General features: G+C 45.4%; 3 protein-coding genes across 4 annotated transcripts in view; 1 reads left to right on the top strand and 2 right to left on the bottom strand.

Moving 5' to 3' along the window:
- Nucleotides 1-14,305, bottom strand: part of LOC126568239 (paired mesoderm homeobox protein 2B-like) — a 33,978-nt gene extending 19,673 nt beyond the window's left edge. Inside the window, exon 1 of the mRNA XM_050224685.1 lies at nucleotides 13,889-14,305. Within this exon, the coding sequence (XP_050080642.1) occupies nucleotides 13,889-14,234 (346 nt within the window). The 5' untranslated portion in view covers nucleotides 14,235-14,305. The remainder of the gene's footprint in view (nucleotides 1-13,888) is intronic.
- LOC126567960 (sodium-independent sulfate anion transporter-like) lies at nucleotides 6,285-13,679 on the top strand. Of its 2 annotated transcripts, none has more exons than XM_050224342.1 (5): nucleotides 6,285-6,289; nucleotides 11,344-11,495; nucleotides 11,565-11,803; nucleotides 11,870-12,650; nucleotides 12,716-13,679. In XM_050224342.1, the coding sequence occupies exons 1-5, from the start codon at nucleotides 6,285-6,287 to the stop codon at nucleotides 13,507-13,509; spliced, it is 1,971 nt and encodes a 656-aa protein (XP_050080299.1). In that variant the 3' UTR covers nucleotides 13,510-13,679. The 2 variants fall into 2 exon arrangements, with proteins under 2 accessions (XP_050080299.1, XP_050080298.1); XM_050224341.1 differs by lacking the exon at nucleotides 6,285-6,289 and adding an exon at nucleotides 8,244-8,408.
- Nucleotides 14,306-17,165: 2,860 nt separating the features above from the next.
- On the bottom strand, nucleotides 17,166-18,486 carry LOC126568311 (putative N(4)-(beta-N-acetylglucosaminyl)-L-asparaginase CG1827). Its single transcript, XM_050224770.1, has 3 exons — nucleotides 18,366-18,486; nucleotides 17,914-18,296; nucleotides 17,166-17,734 (listed from the first exon to the last, which is right to left on the bottom strand). Exons 1-3 carry the CDS (start codon nucleotides 18,484-18,486, stop codon nucleotides 17,168-17,170), a joined length of 1,071 nt encoding a protein of 356 aa, XP_050080727.1. The 3' UTR covers nucleotides 17,166-17,167.
- Between the last annotated feature and the right edge of the window lie 235 nt (nucleotides 18,487-18,721).

Here is an 18,721-nt window from a genome sequence, read left to right as displayed (position 1 = left end):
TGGCGTACGAAGCCGATGGGTAAATATTTGTCTCTGTCACCTTCTTTTTTTTTCGGATGATGTGTTCGTTTCGGTATGGTACGGCACAATCTTCTTCGACTGATGTAATTTTTGCTGCGTCGTGTTCATTGTTTTTGTATGTAATCGGCACAGCATGAAGCAATTGTGTTGGAATCGGTCGTTCTTGTAACGATTGCGTGCGTCTTGCCTAGTTTTAGGGGTCGTTGGATTTTGTGTATTGAATACTTTCAATAGCTCGAAAGAAGGTGATTTTGGTGACCAAAAAGCAATCTTTCTGCAAATTCTCATGAGTCAAACACAGGCCAAATATGTTACAAAATCAAAAGGCAATAAAAGAAGCGCATAAAAAGCACATACCGATGGCTCTTTCTGTTATTCCTTCATCGCTACTTCAGTACATCATATAAAGTAACATGCAGGAATTTCGATGGTCGATTATGATGAGCCCAGAAAAAACTTTTCCCCTTTGGTCCTTCGTACATTTTCTGCCCAAAATGCTCGACATATTTTTGGCAACCCCCAAACGCCAAGTATTATTGCCAACAATTTCGGAACTACATTGAGGACATCTTTTCTGACTTCCCAACTGACTTCGGCAAACCATTCCAACGTTTCCAGTCGACTGATCCGACTGTCGACAAAGAGAAAGAAACACAAAACAATAACGCAACCCAACGGCCCCCATTTTCTTTCCAGTCAACGGGCACTGCGAAACTGACAGGGCGTTGCTGGGTTATGGATTATGGTCAATCGGTATTAATCTGCCATCGGGGCAAAGATGAACGTCGTCTACCATCGTCGTGGAAGATTGTTGCCTTTCGCTTTGTGGGGGGGGGGGGGGGGGTGGATAAAGAGGAAGCAAACAAAAAAATGAAATACCAACTGGAGAAAGATGAAGACGCACCATGTCTATCCGGTTCAATTACTGGAGCAATCTTTCAAAAACCTAAGCACTACCAAACACCTCCATCGAGTCTAGTATTAACCGTACCATTCCAGCAGCTACGATCGGTTGGGTCATTTATAGTTTTTTTTTATTCCCTTCATTTCCACACAGTCATACCCAAACACACACATTGCAAGTGATTTCGAATACAAATGTGCCCGAAAGCGATAAAAATGAAGGGCAAAAATGGTTGATCCTTCTGTGCATTTGTTACTCGTTCGCAAAAACACACATCCAGAAGACACACAGCCACCGTACGATTGAAAGCATCAAGCGCGTGTGTGTCTGTAAGAAAACTTCTCCAATCCATAAGAAGGCCAACAAACATCTTCAAGACAGTCTTGCAGAAAGACAAGTGAAAACCACCAACTAACCACCGGCACGGTACATCCGTCATGCAAAATGCATAAAACACATCAACAGAACGTGATGAAATCTCAGCACAAATGGCATCCGGTTGCGGAACATTTATTTGGCCCGCACGGCTGGATTGTTGTTGCTGTCTTACGCGGACGCGTTCCCTTCAGCGGGCTGAAATATCTTTCCGTCAAAAGCTCAGTTGAACGTTGGATGGGAAATGATTTCGCAGCCATTTGTTGTCGACGAGTGTGGAAAGGGAGTTTTTTTTTAAAACAAAGTGAATTAATTGTGCTGAAAGTTTAAAGTGAAACTATTGACGAAAGCTACAGCTTGAAAGAGAAACAGAGCGTTTCATTTGATTTCACAAATATAGCTACTGAAACACTCTGTAATTTAGATTATTCAAGCTCACCACATTAATTATTTTCTAATTACGAACTTACAGAAGAAAGCCTTTTTTTTTTGTGAACTCAGGGAAACATTAATTTGCTGATTCGATAATCACATTTTTCTGGTTTCTCTATGCACATCCCTCCTTACCATAATGACGCATAATTATCATGATTTAATGACACACCGTCCTGACGATTGGTCGATGAATCACATGAAAACGAATGAATTTAAAAAAAAAGCATCGATTCGATCGATTATAACTCTTCACATAGTGAAAACTATGAACACATGAAGCATGCAAAACCACCAGCCAAATGCAGCATAAAAGCACAAGCACACACATACACATGAGGTACAACAACCGCATCCCAACATCAACCAGGACATCCGGTTACCGTGAAATATGATATCCGATTAAATGGCTACTAATTGCCACCGTAATCCAATTTGCAACATCATTCTCAATTATCAACAATTACCGCCGGTCTGCAATCGAATTAAAATGCCGAGATTTGAATCTTCAAAATCCGGGTGGCTTCATGTGTTGCTGAATTTATTATGACCCATGAATGCCGCGAACGCCCAGTTTGGAAACAGTGTTCAGTGTGCCCGAGAGTGTCCGTGTATGGGAAACCGCAACATAAATGCCGATCGGCTGAAGCACACACAAGCTTCCTCACACAAACCACACGCTGCCTACACACACTGCAGTATAAGGATTAGCAAAAAAGCGAGTCAGGTCGGAAAATAGTTTTCATTTCTTTACAATGGAGCAAGCATCGAGCAGACTTTTCAATTCAAGTCTTTCCCTTAAAATCCCCAAAGATTTCCCCGTGTCAGATTCGTACGCAAACTTCCAGTGGGATTGGTCTCTTGTGGATGCGGAAAACCTAGAACAAAAAAACCCCTCACACATACTCTCAAACGAATACGAGAAACCCGGAAAGGGAGAGAGAGAGAGAAAGAAAGAGTCATTTTGCCGAACGGAGTTATGGTCTGGAAATGTTAATTTATTATTACACTACCAATTACGCCAGCATCAGTGATAATCATCGTCATCCGGGGACCATATCCAAGAAACCGTAGTTGGGGGCTTACCAAGATAAAACCGACTTTCAACCATACACGATCCTTGCGTGTATGCATGTGTTTGTGACACATGTTTCGAATGGAGAACCGAACCGGGACAAACGTTTTGTCGTCCGGTCTTTGGTGTATGAAAACCATCCATTCTTGACTTTAGAACAGATCCCCAACCGACCGGTCCTGTGTGTGTGTGTGTGGTACGCTCCCACACATGCACACATGTACTACCGATACCAAGACACTCAAGACGATCCCCTGCTAGAACTTCTCCACACCAGTAAACCGCTCACCAAAGCAGAACGATGGCAGGAATTATTTATGAAGGACTATTCCCAGCTCTAGCTTTCACTTTGCTGGCTAGGCCCGGTACGTCGTGAGACGCATAGCTAATACCCACTAAGCAGTTCCGACACCTGAACTTTCCCTGCAAGAAGCCGTGCGTGCGTGTAATGTAAATTTAGTGCCTATAACATTAACGCTATTAAGAGCACCGTTTTACAGAGCTAATGTGGTTTAATTGCGGCCATGCTGCGATCGTTAGCGTGGCTGCCTGGCTCCACACTTGCCCACACACACACACAGGATGCTGCTCAAGGACAATACACCTTCCCAGGATAGTGTGTTTGTGCGAAGGCACACATCTCAAGCCAGCAAACGTCCGGCATTTGCCAATTAGTGACTGATATTTATCGTCTTGCCGTACCGTTCGATTCCAGCCAGCCGGTTTACTTCGGAACATCTTCATGCAACTTTAAATCACTGCTCGCCTGGTGTACGTTCTCCTGTGCTTTGCATCCGCCAAAGGCTATTTGTCTCCAGGTGTACGTGAGGTGTTACACCATCCCTTTTGCGCCCGGTTTCACACCGGGTCACCCACCACCACTGCTACTGCTGGCGACTTAATTGGCCAACGGCACGGATAAACTTTGCTTTGCGGTCGATTAGTTACGATAATGGGTTTTCGGTTTTGGTTTTAATGGCCACCGGGAAAGCGTGCCTTTGCGACGTTTGGTAGCGACCGTTCAACACATGAATCCTTTTCCGTTTAATTTTGGATGAGGAGAAACAAAGTAGTGTCTAATATTATTGAAGAAACTGTAGAATAGAAAAGATAAGCCTTTTTGTTTACCTGCATCTCTCAATGCCTTTATTTTCTTATGTTTTAAAATTATTCATTATAACTCGCTACTCATATGCTCCTAAAGCTATGCAATCCCCATCACACGTCACCCTACAGTAACGCTCGAAAATAAACACCAACATCAGCTAGCGCCATATATTGTCTCTTTAAAATGCACACGTTCCCATTCAAAGGCCACCAGCATCGTAAAACATGGCGTACTACCAAACACCTCAATATTGCACCCCAATTAGCGTAAGCTTCAGGGCCGGCCGGAGACGTTATCAAGATGGCACTATTGTTTCGCATGAACCACAACGCTTATCACCGGGCACAACAAATCATTCACTACCATCTCACATCAAAGAGCGTAAACGACCCCTTACTTCCTTCATCTTTCATAATCAAGCGTCTCAATAAAATTGACCTGATTTTGATCCTATCGGGCTACCCTCGCATGGATATGATTATCGCACCAAAACAACCCGGTGAGAAAGAATAGCTCATAAAGCTCTGTTGTTGTTAATCTATTTTCGGACATTCTTTTATTGGCACTGCAATCGAAACGGACCGAACCAGCCAACCGATAGCATCTCGCCAATTCTCAATGGCCGATTGTTGAGCGTTCAAGGTTTTTGATGTGCAAAATCCATCCAGTTTCTTTCTTCGGTACATCTAGAACACTCCAGTTTCCAACTGACTTTAGCGTGTGCCGTGAGGATCGACAAACAGACAATGACACCAAATGCCGCCCGTTATCGGGAGTGGATGAGTTTATGATCATGTTTTTATCGTGCATAATACTCATCCTCGCCCTAGTGACAGCTACTGACGCTTCAGGTACCAGACGAACAGATGAGGCTGACGAATGTTTCTAGCTGGAAACGAAAAGGTCAACTCTAGGTCCAACGACAATGGATGCAGCTGTTAGTTGTACTGTACCATAGACAGCCTAGTTATCTGTACTGTTTACATTTTACAGGTAGAACATCACATTTATCTATGTTTTATGGGGTCGCTCTCGCTCTCACCGGGCTCCTCTCCTCACTCATGCCAAAACCCTGCCTGATGGACAAATGACGCAAACCGCAACCGCGCACCGCAGCGCCCAACGCGAGCAAGATTTATGCTTTTATGAATATTTCGTTGTTTTGTCCCAACCCCAGGTACGGAAACACGTTACCATTACGCACGGGGTTTCGGTGCTGTTGTTTACTCGCGTGCGAATTGTCATTATCAATCGCCGGTGCGCACGAGACGGTGAGAACAAATCACGGAACAACCCACTTAAACGGTAAACTTCAATTTTCAATTAGCAAATTCGATTTCTCGGCTACCAACATCATGTACGGTGTTTCCCCGGTACGAGCGGATGGGTAGATAAGTAAGCAAGGGGAAGGGCTTGCGGAATTCATTGCGATCGCGGCAACTCAAACTGATCGATGTGATAAGAGTATCGATGTACGACAAGCGTAGATACAGTTTAAAAGAGAACTTAACAAACATTTGACAGGTGTGTTCAGAATAGAATGTTGCATAAGGAATCCCTGAAAGTGTTACCATGCGCTAAAGTTCATGATCCTTAAAACGAATGATATCAAATCCAAAACAAGCAGCGAAAATTTGGTGAATGATTATATTACTAATAGTTAATTTGGTCGAGGAGCTTGAATATTGCAAAGCTAGAACGGGCCATTTTTTGATTTCAAATTAAAAAAAACAATAGTTTCATCACTTTCATAAAATTGTTGAAACACTTTTTGAATTACCCAACGCTTTTCCTCAGAGTTTCACCCTTCTTACATCATTCGCTCTCCTTCCCGCTCTCTTAATTTTGCCGCTTAGTACTTGCGATAGTAGAGAGAAATTGCCATACGCGCCGACTGCTCAGTAAGTGCGTAGGAGCTGAGATTGTCTGAGAGCTTCTTCTGCTGTAAGTCAACAGTGCACTCCGCTCTGTGCGAATCGTGCGACAGCTTAGAACATAAGAGAGAATGCCAACAAAATACTAACCCCTTACTAGCGGGTGAAAAAGAGAAGCTCGAGCAAGGCGGCGGTCACACTTTTTCTTGTCGTTCGGAGAGCACCTGCTGGGTGGACGCCGGCGGAATTGATTAAAATTTCCCCACCGTTGACCGAGTCGGCTCAGTAACCCGTTAGCACACGGTGCCGAACGATCCTAGTTTTCCACCTTAAGATCCTGAAGGGTCGTTTGAGTGTGATCCGAAGACACAACGTACCGTAGCTAGAGTGTGTGCCGGGCACCGGGCCGGTATTATTTGTGTGATTGTGTTCTACTTGTTTGGTAAAGTGAAGTTTAAAGATCTTAATAATAGTGTTACTGTTGAGCAGATCACAATGTCGTAAGTATTGCTTCTCAGTGTTTCGATGTTTATTGAATTGATCAAACTACACGAGGACCTAGATCTAGTTTCTGGTTCGCTCACATGGCTGACCTAATGCTCCACCGAAGTCTTTGTTTGCCAACGCCTTCGGACCATCTGTTTCGTCACATTTGAAATGCACTTGTCAAACACATGTGCCCGGTCAGGGTTAAGATAAAACTAATAGAAACAATTTAAACCAGGGCAAACCTGACGCCACCGTGTCCTAAATGCTTACAGTAGCTCTTGAGGATGAGCAGCAGCACCTTATCGGGCGCCCGATTTAATACCTTAACGTGTACATTTTGTCCACACTTGTACCCAGCCACACGAGGCCCAAGAGCTCTCACAAGTGTCCTGCGCCTGTGGCTTGAATATTGGAGATTGAAAAGCACTCGAAAGTAATTTCACTTCATTACCACAGCTTAGCTGAAGAAAGTGAAGCAACGGACAAAAGGCTTCGAATCGAAAATGCACTCGAGTTCTGCGAACCAATTAATAACGACATGAACAGAAACAACGCTAACAATTCTCCCTTACAGACGTCTGAGCAAACAATGTCATGAGAAAATAGAAAATTGTCTATTTCTGAGCGTTGTCTCTCTGTTGTTTTTCTTCACTTTTTTGCCATTTTATGTGTCGTACAACACGCCTCGATGGCGTGCTCTTATTCTCTGGGTCCCTTACATCAACTTGAGTTTTAACTTCATTTTTACACTCTTTTTAAAGCCATATTTCAAGATCAACGTGCTTATATAGCGCGCTGGTTCAACGATCGGATAAAGATCGACCTATGATAACGTGTCTAGCGTCATCCTGGTAAAACCTTGCACTGTCTCTTTCCTCCACACAATCCACACTCATCGAGATGATCATAGTCCATGCAAGCATCTGTCGTACGACTGTCGGAAAATCCGTATTAATACAGCACTCCCCATAAAAATCAATTGCTACCGGAAGAGCAATACAGGAAAATGTCAGTTTAATCGTGTTATTTCTTATCCTGGACCACGTAAAGTGGGCTATTAAACGCATTCAACGATGTTGTCGCGACGAGATATACAGGTACGCTGTTTTTGGTACGTTGATTAGGGCGCAATCTTTTCGTGTACCCACGCTATCGATTACTCGATCACGCACGTGTACCATTGGAAATTAAAACATATTTACGTCTCGTGAAGACGTATGCAGAAAAAGAACCTTTCAGACGCAGTACGGGTGCAGACCGTCGTACACATAAATCACTTCCCTAGACGTCACTAACCCAGGCTGTGTACGGAGAGCACTTGAAACGATTAGCATCGGTAGACTTTATCACTTCGTCACGATAAGACAGTGCATGCCAATTGCAGTTATCGTTATTTAAACGTTTACCCGTTGACGTTTCACTACCCCGCCAGTCAGTCAATCCCCTTCTACAGCATTAGCTTTTTTATGGCTACAGGAATAGGTAACTGATCTTGATACCGATACCAAACAACGCCATATCTGTTAACTTACCTCATTAAGCGGTAGTATTATTTACTCGCTTAAAAAGTGCATTAAGAAGTTAAAATATTTATATCCTGAAAACGGAATACCATTATCGACGTCAATCATTCAAAACAAAACGTCCATCAATTTTCCATGCTCTCTCTGTGTTTGGTGCTGTACACAACGCCGCCCATCTGTACGCAACCACCGACTTTGACATCTGACGCAAAAGCTTTGTAGCGCAGGTGATCGTAGAAGATCCGCTTCTTGGGTGACACTTGCCGGCATGCTGGTAGTGGTACACTTGTCAGTGATCCAACACTCGATCGGTGTAAAAATACGTGCCTTTTGGTTGTATGCATACCTACCCGAAAGCAGCTGGCTTCCGATGCATGTTCGTTCAAGGGTTCGGAAAGGGGTTTTTTTTTGCCCGTGCCAGGAGCTGTACGAAAAGTCGATGATCAGTTAGTTGATCGATAGCATTCGGGTGGGCAGGACATTTGCCGTACGATTACAATCGCGTCGAAAGTTCTCGGTTTCGGTTTTTCAATATGGCTAAAGACGATTCGCCAGAACCAGCTACAAGCAGCACGTTTAGCCTTACAATCCCTCGGATTAACGTTCGGTAAGAGCTACAAGCAACCCCAAACGACCCAAAGTGTGGCAGTGCCAATGAATCTCGTGACCACAAGTGCCCTATCGCACGAGACGCATTGCGTCCAGACAATCGTATGACTAATGTGCTGCTGTTGTGTACCCAGAACGCCAAAGGCAAACAATTTACCTTCGCAACACCACCTGAGGACTTCAGTCCCGAAAAAAAAAATCAGTGTACAAAGCCCCGAAGAAGTAAACTAATTAAGCAGACGATAAAGATGACGTTTACAACCGTTACACGGGCGCAAACCAGGACCAGGACCCGTTGTTTTGTAGTCGAAAAGTAAAGATTTGACCACGCTTATCTAAAACTCCGATGCTGCCCAATTGTTCTGTTTGTTTGTTTATGGCCACTTTTTCATTGTGCGTCTGTTTGATCTCTGTGGGATACAAGGAGGGGGTGGGGGAAACCGTTACCACGTAAAGCTAATATATGACGCGTAAGTCATATATTAGCTGATAACTATGTTTGCCGTACAAATACCCAAAACAGGTGCAATTCGCAAACAGCACACAGAGTGGTAAAAACAATCTGACAGAGTTCCCAAAAACATCACGCTTGTCGTTATGTGTGCTCGTGCTGCGTGACGCCACCGTCCCCGCCCCGCCCGAATCTACAACCCCTTATCGGTAGTCTCGTGAAATAATATCTCGACACGACAATGGGCAGGTCCTTGTCAACATGACACACACGTCAGATTGAACTCCCGGCATCAGCCCATCATAAACGATCATAACCGAGTTTTGGTTGCTTTGTTGAGCGGTTGGTTCTTTTTTTTTATGATGGCCATCAAACGGCCTTATCGCGACAATTGACACCTTGCCGTTTGCCAGGGATGTGCGAATCGTTCGGTGCCCAGGTGTATGCTCTGGTGCACTTGCAACTTGTCAATCTGTGGTGTTGCTACGAGCCTGTGCTACGTTGTAGTAGCACCAATATCCGAGCTGCACGGTTTGGATAAATTTGACAGACTTAAGGCCCATGACAGCCCTTACACTTACATGGGTAACAGCGTAACGAATTTGAGTTTTTCAATGCCTCAAGTTATCATCAGCTGACTTTAATTGTCTCAGCCAAAATAGTCCAACGCTGAGCAGTGTCCCCGTTTGCTGATGCGGTTGTACCATTCACAGCAAGGTAAAGAAAACACACATGCCTGCCGTGTTCCGTCGAGTTCCGAAAATAGACTTGCCCAAATTACGTTCTGTTCGCGTTCATGAACTTCACGTACCGATTTTCGGTTCGTGATGATGCCGGTCACCCAAGACAGCCTGGTTCTGTATGTCATTGCCCGTGCACGACTAGTTTCATCACTCGCTCGAGAACTTCCGCGCCCATTGAGCAGGATATAGATGAGTTTTTTTTTGTGTGTGTGTCTGTGTTTTTTTGACTACTCCCTCAACGTATCACGTGAGATCTACTGTTCCGTTTCGCGTCCCTTGAGACTAATGGGATCATATGAAAGGAACTAACGGTGGGGGTGTTTTTTTTCTATCATTCGCATGAACAAAAAATCTTAGTACGGGTGTCAAATGTGATAGGCTGCCAAAAACTCTTGCAAACAGCAAAAACATCCCAAATCTCGGTCTAGTAAGGATTTTGACGGTCAAAATCATGGCCGTCCAATGCACTGCACGTGTTGTGCTTCAGGTAGCACGATTTGGCACTGCTGGGAATGTCTCCAATATCGGTAATTAATCATAATCGGGTGTAAGGAATGTAACAACCCTTTTTTTCTCTCCGAAGTACTACATCCGGTTGGTTCCAAATGCGACACACTAGCGCCTTCAAGTGGGCTGAACAGATTTACCATCTGGCCATCATGCGCCTGGATGCGCTCTGTTTATCCTTACGTGCGAGACAACCGTGGATTTATGACCGATAGACCTCGCTAATTCTAACTACTCTACGTACAACCGGCAAACGTGACCGCTCTCGTGCTATCGGTAACGAGTGAGACAGAGCGCGAGATATGATGCTACGGCCAGGTGAATAAATTATGACACTTGACGTTAGACGCTTCTAGTAGTAGTCTGTTTGATGTCACATAACAAGGAAGAAAACAAAAATATATCGCGATGCTCTAATGAGCATTTGTCGCACTTTGTTTACTTTTACTTTCATCCTACATCTCACTATTGATAACTGATGATTGATAACGTCAGCTGATTCGAATGATTAGAATTTTTCGTTCTACTGTTTCTCCTCACTCCATCGTAACCGAGTGCCATAAAGCCACTAGCACATGTACCTAAGGTGTGTGGTACTAGCAGGAAGGCACATTGGTAAAAATGGTAATTTTAGCACACCGACACCATTCCCCGGTGAATGCTCTGTCACCCCCGCGTTGTGCTCGACACGCGATTGTGCAGTCGTCTGTTTTACGAGTGACCGGTTAGAGAAACAATAAAAGATGATTATTTCCTTCCATTTTTTATGTCTTAGCACTGGCCGTAGCGTACCTTGAAGTAACGCTAAATTGTGAGCGAAACACATGATTTATACTGTACGGTGCATCTCAGCACTCTCGAGTTCCGGATCGAGCTAGATTAATGTAACATGTGCCTTCAAAGTCACACTATCACTCGAATCAGCGAATAAGTACATCAAAATTACTTACTCTAATCGTGCGTCCAACACCCGAAGCAACACTTCAGAAAATCTCTTTGTTGCGCAGTTTTGTTTTTTCTTTCCCCTTCTCAAGGGCAACCTTGAAAGCGCCTGTTCGCCAGGGCTTTACAACGGTGACTCATTCGACACTCAATTCGCACATTTGCAGTGCTTAGCGAAGCCAAGTGCTAGTGCGCTACTAAGAAATTAAAAAGTAGCACCACCAGCAGTTCACAACAACGCAGCGAACTAAGAACAAGGTTTTGTTTTGCTCTGCTCTTCCCAACAACAGACGAACGTCCAGCGACACCCAGCTGGATAAGGTCCAGATCAAATCGGCCTCGGTCTACAACATTCACGGTCTGAGCGGCTCACAACACTCGCTCAGTGTGCCTCCGATTCACAAGGATGTCGTTGGCTATCGGGGCAGCAACGAGTTTATCTGTAAGTAGTGAAGGCGCCATATCTCGCCCGCAGCAAAAAGGCTAACTGCTCCAAAACTCTTTCGCACAGTAACGGACGATAAACAGTCAACGATGGATCAGATCAAATCCATCGGTCCTTGGTTCCGGCGCAAGTGCAAGAACATGTGCCGGCGCAAGATCCTTTACAAACGAGTTCCGGTACTAAACTGGCTGCCCAAGTACAACATGGACGACGCAGTGGGAGATCTCGTGGCGGGTATTACCGTTGGTCTCACTGTCATCCCGCAAGCGCTCGCCTACAGTAACATTGCCGGTTTACCTGCCGCGGTAAGCAAACGCCTCGTTCTGTTGTTTAAGAACAGATAAGAACCTTTATCTCTTATAATCTTCCAGTACGGTCTGTACGGTTCCTTCGTTGGTTGCTTCGTCTATATCCTGCTCGGCTCGTGCAAGGACGTCCCGATGGGACCCACGGCAATTGCATCACTCCTCACCTTCCAGGCTACCGATGGTGTATGGCAGCGGGCCGTACTGTTGTGCTTCCTGTCCGGAATTATCGAGCTACTGATGGGACTTTTTGGACTTGGCTTCCTCATCGATTTTGTATCCGGTCCCGTGAGCTCCGGGTTCACTTCTGCCGTTTCGTTGATCATCCTTAGCTCCCAGGTGAAAGATCTGCTGGGAATTGTCGCCAAAGGAAACACGTTCATCGAGCAATGGTCATCCATTATCGATGACATACACAACACCCAGGTCGGGGATGCGCTGATGGGTTTCATCTGTATTGTGGTGCTTCTACTGATGCGACTCTTGCCACGCATTAAGGTTGGACCTCCGGATGCTTGCGATCAATCCGTGGTGCAAAAGATAATCAATAAGTCTCTGTGGCTTATCGGTACGGCACGAAATGCAATCATTGTGGTTGTGTGCGGTGGTATCGGTGCTGCATTCTACGAGAACGGAAAGGAACCATTCCGCATGATTGGAGACGTACCGAGTGGTCTGCCAAGTGTACAGGCACCACCGTTTTCTGTACCGGAGATGAAGGATGCGAATGGAACGATCATACAAGAGTACGAGAGCTTCGGAGATATGCTGCAAGGACTTGGATCAATGCTCATCGTCATACCGTTGATTGCGCTCCTGGAAAACATTGCCATCTGCAAGGCTTTCGGTACGTTCTTTCAACCTTTACAGTCTCATAAAGCATAGCAACTCATTGATACAATTTTATTCTAGCCGATGGAAAGCCTGTAGATGCCACACAAGAACTCATTGCTATCGGTGTGTCCAACATTGCGAACTCCTTCGTTCAAGGATATCCCGGTACGGGTGCCCTTTCGCGTGGCGCAGTCAACAATGCCAGCGGAGTGCGCACACCGTTCGGTGGACTTTACACCGGACTACTTGTCATCCTTGCCCTGCTGTTCTTCACACCATACTTTTTCTACATCCCTCGGGCAGCCCTAGCAGCAATCATTATTGCAGCCGTTATCTTCATGATTGAAGTGCGTGTCGTAAAGCCGATGTGGAGAAGCAAGAAAACGGATCTTATCCCAGGAATTGCCACCTTCATCGCCTGTCTTGCACTACCGCTCGAGTACGGTATTCTGGTCGGTATTGGGTTGAACATACTGTTCATCCTGTACCATGCCGCACGGCCAAAGATTCACATGGATCAAGCCGTTACACCGTGCGGAGTAAAGTATCTCATGCTAACACCTGACCGCTGCCTCATCTTCCCCTCGGTCGACTACGTCCGTAACCTGATCAACAAGCACGGTCTCAAGAGCCAGATTCCGGTCGTAATCGACTGTACGCACATTTACGGTGCAGATTTTACAGCGGCCCAAGTTATCGACACACTCATCAAAGACTTTAAGAGTCGAAACCAACTGCTGCTATTCCTGAACCTTAAACCCTCAGTTGGAAATGTGTTTGAAGGCGCTGATCTCGAGTATCGTGTGTTCTACGACTTTGAGCAGCTGGACAAAGCGATTCAAGAGTGTCGTCGAAAGAGCATCCCGGCTTGATGGGTTGACCATAGCACTGTTCCTGAGCATATACATTGAGACTCTTACAAAAAGACACAAGTGATCTGTACATTTTAGCGATAAAGACAACCCGAACGCATGACGGCGTTTGTTTCTAGTACTATTTCTTAGGTTAATGCACCAGTTCCTGTCGAGTGTCATACCTACGTACCGAACGCAAAGCAACGTGAATGCCATGAGAAGTACGTGCGTGATTTCATACGACGAATGATCGAGCCAACATCCCTGTTGGCACGTAAAGACATCTTAACTTGTAAGCATTTGATAATCGAAAACCCCCGATAAATAAAACCATTTACGTATAGTTACGCAGCAAAGCCAAAGAGAAAATTGTGTACTAATTACTTCATCTACTTACATTGTAAATTCATCGATGTCTGGAACATTGACGCCCTATGCACGTCCTGATGTGTCCGGCCACCCATCACCGAGCATTGCGATCCCGGTCCGGCTGCAGCAGCCGCATGGTGCAGTGCACTCATCGTCACATTGCCTGGTCCGACGCCGGTGCCGACGGGATTGTACGACCGTGCCATGGACGCCGCAGCAGCCGTGTAGCGGTAGGCTGCCTGCGACATCTGACTGCAGGACGTTAGATCGCCGTACGAGCAGGGCATATTGCCGAGCCCGGTCGGATCCATACCACCCTGGAGGCAGCTAGAGTCAAAGCTAGCTGCCGCCTGGTTGAGGTACGAATAGTCCATATCGTGGGGATAAATTTTGACGACTTTTTTGGGGTTCCGGGGTCACCACGAAGAAATTGTACACAACAGGGTTGGTTGCTTCGGGAGAAGCGTCTAGTCTAGCAGAGAACAACCACGCCGCACACTTAACTGTCCATTCAATGTAAACAAACCTTTCTCACCACTATCGAGAGTATCCGTATTGCCTACCTTCCAGGCGTAACAACGTTTGAACCGCTTATCGCTCGAGCTTCTTTCCCGGAAAAAGGCGCACGTTGATGATGATAATGCTGATTGCAATAATACTTTCACTGATCACTACTATAGTGGCTACCCAGCTGTGGGTGAAAATGGAAAAGAAGGAGAATTGAATTCTACCGCGAAAAACCCATTTCGATTTGATGTTCCAAATCACCAGGAATGAACACACAAAAAAGCACCAAATTCGCACCTTTCGCACACTGTTAACAGATGAACCGAAAGAACGAAAAATACAGACACACACACACACACACACACAGCCGAGGGATCGTTTGGTTGAATTGAAATTAAATATTAATTTCCTGCTCCACTCGATTGGCGCGTACTTGTTTTCGCTTGCTTTCCCCAATATTTTACACCCAATTTCCGCGTATATATTTTTTCTTCTCTATTTTACGTTTCCATCTGTACACACACACTCGATCCGCTTAGACCGCTGCACACTTACGCGTCGAAATGTCTGTCAGTTGGCTTTTCCGGGGAGTTTTTTTTCCGACCCTCCTCCATTCGCATTCGCACACCAACTTCTCACTGCTTCCAATTGTGTGGATGTGTTATTGTTGGCGTGCAATTTCGTACCTTCGTTTGCTCTTATTTTTTGGCGTTATTTATTTTTTATCATTCATGAATTTCTGTGTGTATGCTGCTCCTTCAACGCTTTCGAATTAAACTGCCGATTTGCACGTCGTCACTGTGTACGCAATGTTTTACCGAAGCTGCTGATAGGCTATTGCCCATTCACATAAATTCACAGCCTACAGTTGGCATGTGCGAAAGCTGTGGTTGAAGGATTTAGCACACCATAAAGATCACAATTATTTCATTCGTATCAGTAACACTAGATCTTTTGTGTCGTTGGGCATATGCACTTGATCTGCAATATTCACTTATGGTTTAGTCTACACACTCCTTCACAACGTAATGATCAGCTGCAATTCTTCACAAAACTCTCATTTAAACAATTTCCCCTTGTTGGACACTTCACGGAAAAGTGTGTTTTCGTACACAGCATCAAGTACGACGGATTGCCTATAGCGACCTCCGCGAAATCTCGACTCAAAACTTTACTTACTATTCGAACGACAGGACCTGCTCGGCTGTGCGACCGGTTGCTTGCATTTGCCGAAATCAAATGATAAGCTTAATTCAATAAATGTGAACTCAAAGCCTGTCCCGTCACGACGCTAGTCACCCATCTGATGCTGTTGGCCGGATGATGCTGGTGGTGTTTTCCTATTGTTTTCCCCGCAATTTCCCTACTCACTCGGGGCACCAACTGGCGCTCGGAACACATGTCACACGCACCGTACGTACGTACGCAACCGAACGGATGTACAAGGTGTACAACATAGGGTACGAACAATCGTCCTAGTGCACAGTGGCTATCCTTTTCTGACTTGCCGTCATCTTCAGCGATAAACAAGGATGCACCCTGAATCGCTTCGGTTCGCGCTCTCTTTCCGTTGAACGTGCTCCGGCACGTGCTCAGAAATGAAAACAAAGTAGGCTCCTCTTCACGGTGCGCAAGGATACGATGCACCCTTAACCACAAAGCTCGCCAGGAACAATCGTCTTTTGTGAGGGGAAAATCCTGAACCGTTTTCCTGGATGGGCGTGGCTATTGCCATCACTTGTATCGCAACCAATGGCCGAATCGGAGCACATTTGCCGTTCAAGAAAAGCTGAGAGTTTTCCGTGACGTCATAATGGTAGTTTTTATCGGACACTTTTCCTACGGAAACACCGAGTTCTTCTGATAAATTCTCTTTTCGTCTAGATTCTTGCTAAATATTCTTCGCGAATGCAGTTCCGTGTGATATCCTCGTGAGAGTCGAGCTATTTCTATGATATCCTGAGTATTGGTATCGCGCCCGATAGATGAATGGGTGTTTGTGTAGTTGCCGGTTCTATGAATCCTCCTGAGACATAAAGTTGAAATTGGAATAAAGCAAAAAAAACAACAACAACACAAGGCAAACAACCGGGACAACAATTTAGGACGAATCCCCACGGAAGCCACGAGACGCTACGATCAGACATTCCTGCTCGATTGGTGCACCCTTGAGTCTGCCCCAAACCCATCGTTCCAACCCTGGTGGGACATGCGTTGAAGTCGGCAGCAACGAAGTGCAACATTTTATTTACAATTTTTTCGTATTTTTCAACACATTCAACACAGATTTCGGTGTTTATATTTCTTTCCGGGTGCAACTCCGGGTGCCCAAGAAATGGAACAACACTCCTGAGTATGCCTTGGTGCATTTGGGTTACTTTTCGAAGCAGGGCACAAGGATTGTTTGTACCCTTTCCGCTCAAGACGAACGAGGACTGCGATGTTGACGACGACAACGCAAGACGGTGTACAGTGGACCGTGTTCGCGTGCTTCTACTGAATTTCTGGAAAACAAGCCCCGAAGGTGTAGCCTTTTATTGGATTACGATTGATGATTTCCTTGCGTCCTTGCGCTCGTTTAAAGCTGCCGGCTTATCGCTGTCGTAATGAAAACAGCGAATAATCGCTTCGGATCAAAACACCCGTTAAGCAGATTTAACAATTAGATTACAGTGATTTTATTATGATTTGGATTAATTGCTACTGAAACAATGCTTAGCGAACAGTTAGCCCACATTGGCTCGTAACATTCCAGCTATAAGTTTAAAGGAATTCAATGATTTTTTTTTGTCGATTCGAATTAGTTTGTTTGGCATTTAACAGTCAGCACACGCACATCACCATTTGCCACGGTTCCATCAGCTATCGAGTAAGGGAACTCCTCCATACCATGACAAGCGGCCCCATACTCTCCATCCTTTGTTACAACTACAATTCCACCCACAAAGGAAGAATAATATTTGGCGATCCTTCTAATTGCTTGCTGACCTGCCTCAGCTGGACTTAAACCACTTCGCATAGCCTCCACAGCCAGCAGGGAAGGTAAAAAGCGCATCATTACATCACCGTCACCTGTGGCCACCGCTGCACCTACTTCTGCGTCGGCGTATGCTCCTGCTCCCGGGATAGGAGAGTCTCCAACCCGACCGGGGATCTTATGACGTGCTCCGTTGGTGGATGTACCTGCCACCACGTGCTTTTCGTCATTGATCACAATCATGCTGATTGTGTCGTGGTTGTACTGACCAAAGTCATAAGCATTTCGGTTTGAGAGTTCCTCTGAAGAAGAAATCGAAGTACGATGGATAGTGTTGGCGGATACTGGCTCGTATGGACCGCAAGACATTGATGGAGAGGGAATAACATTCTGCAAGAAAAAAAAACAACGATACCAGGCGTTAAAAAAATCTTCTCGCCTCGTTATCTACAACCGATTCATGTCTAATGAATGACATTCAAATTGAACTCCTTATCTCATTCCACTCTCAACGGTGATTATTCATAACAATGGTTCCCCCCACACGAAGCGACCACCAATAAACCCACCTTCCAAAAGTTCGGCTGACAGTGGTTATTTTGCCATGCGCTCCACATATTCTTCGATGCTTCCGTTTGCAGCGACTCCTTCTTGAACCCCATCATAACCGCAAACTCCGTAGCCTGGCTGCCAACCAGCAGCGTATGTTTGGTGTTCCGTAGCACATACTTTGCCACCTCAGCCGCATGCTTCACATCACGCAATGCCGCTACCGCACCGATATCCATCGTCCTGCCATCCATTAGCATCGCGTCCAGTGTCGTTTCTCCATTCTCATCCGGACTACCACCGAAACCAACCGTTCCATCGCACTGTTCCCGTTCACAAACGCTACATCCTTCAACCAGTGCCTCAATCGGATCAAACTCACCAACTGTTAGCGATTGATATGCTGTGTAGGGTGTGGAGGAAGAAGAATTCATCAATGTATTCTGCCAATAATATATTCTACGACTCTTACCTCTCAGGGTGGCATTTGTAAAGCCCCAAGTAGTAGCCACCAGGGGCAATCCTCCGCTGACAGGCCTCAAAAACGTTGAAAGAAAAACAACACTCAACAAAACAGCGTACAAACGCAGCATCTTCCCGGATAAACAAAGCAACCGATGCGGCTTACGTCAAATTAGAATCTGTCAACGGGAGAGAGAGCGCGCGATCTTTCAAGTACGCGGAACACACGCGATGTAAATTGAGCGTTATCATCGATCAGACATTTACAAGACGCGCGTGTGTGTTGTGACATCAGATCAGCTGGTTCTTGTTCTCGTATAGGTGCAATAGGCAGCTTCAAGTACGCTGATAAGCTTGGGAAACAGG

Source organism: Anopheles maculipalpis, chromosome 2RL (genome assembly GCF_943734695.1).
Source record: "Anopheles maculipalpis chromosome 2RL, idAnoMacuDA_375_x, whole genome shotgun sequence".
In the NCBI taxonomy this organism is placed as follows: Eukaryota; Metazoa; Arthropoda; class Insecta; order Diptera; family Culicidae; genus Anopheles; species Anopheles maculipalpis.
This window is presented reverse-complemented; position numbering and strand designations above follow the sequence as displayed.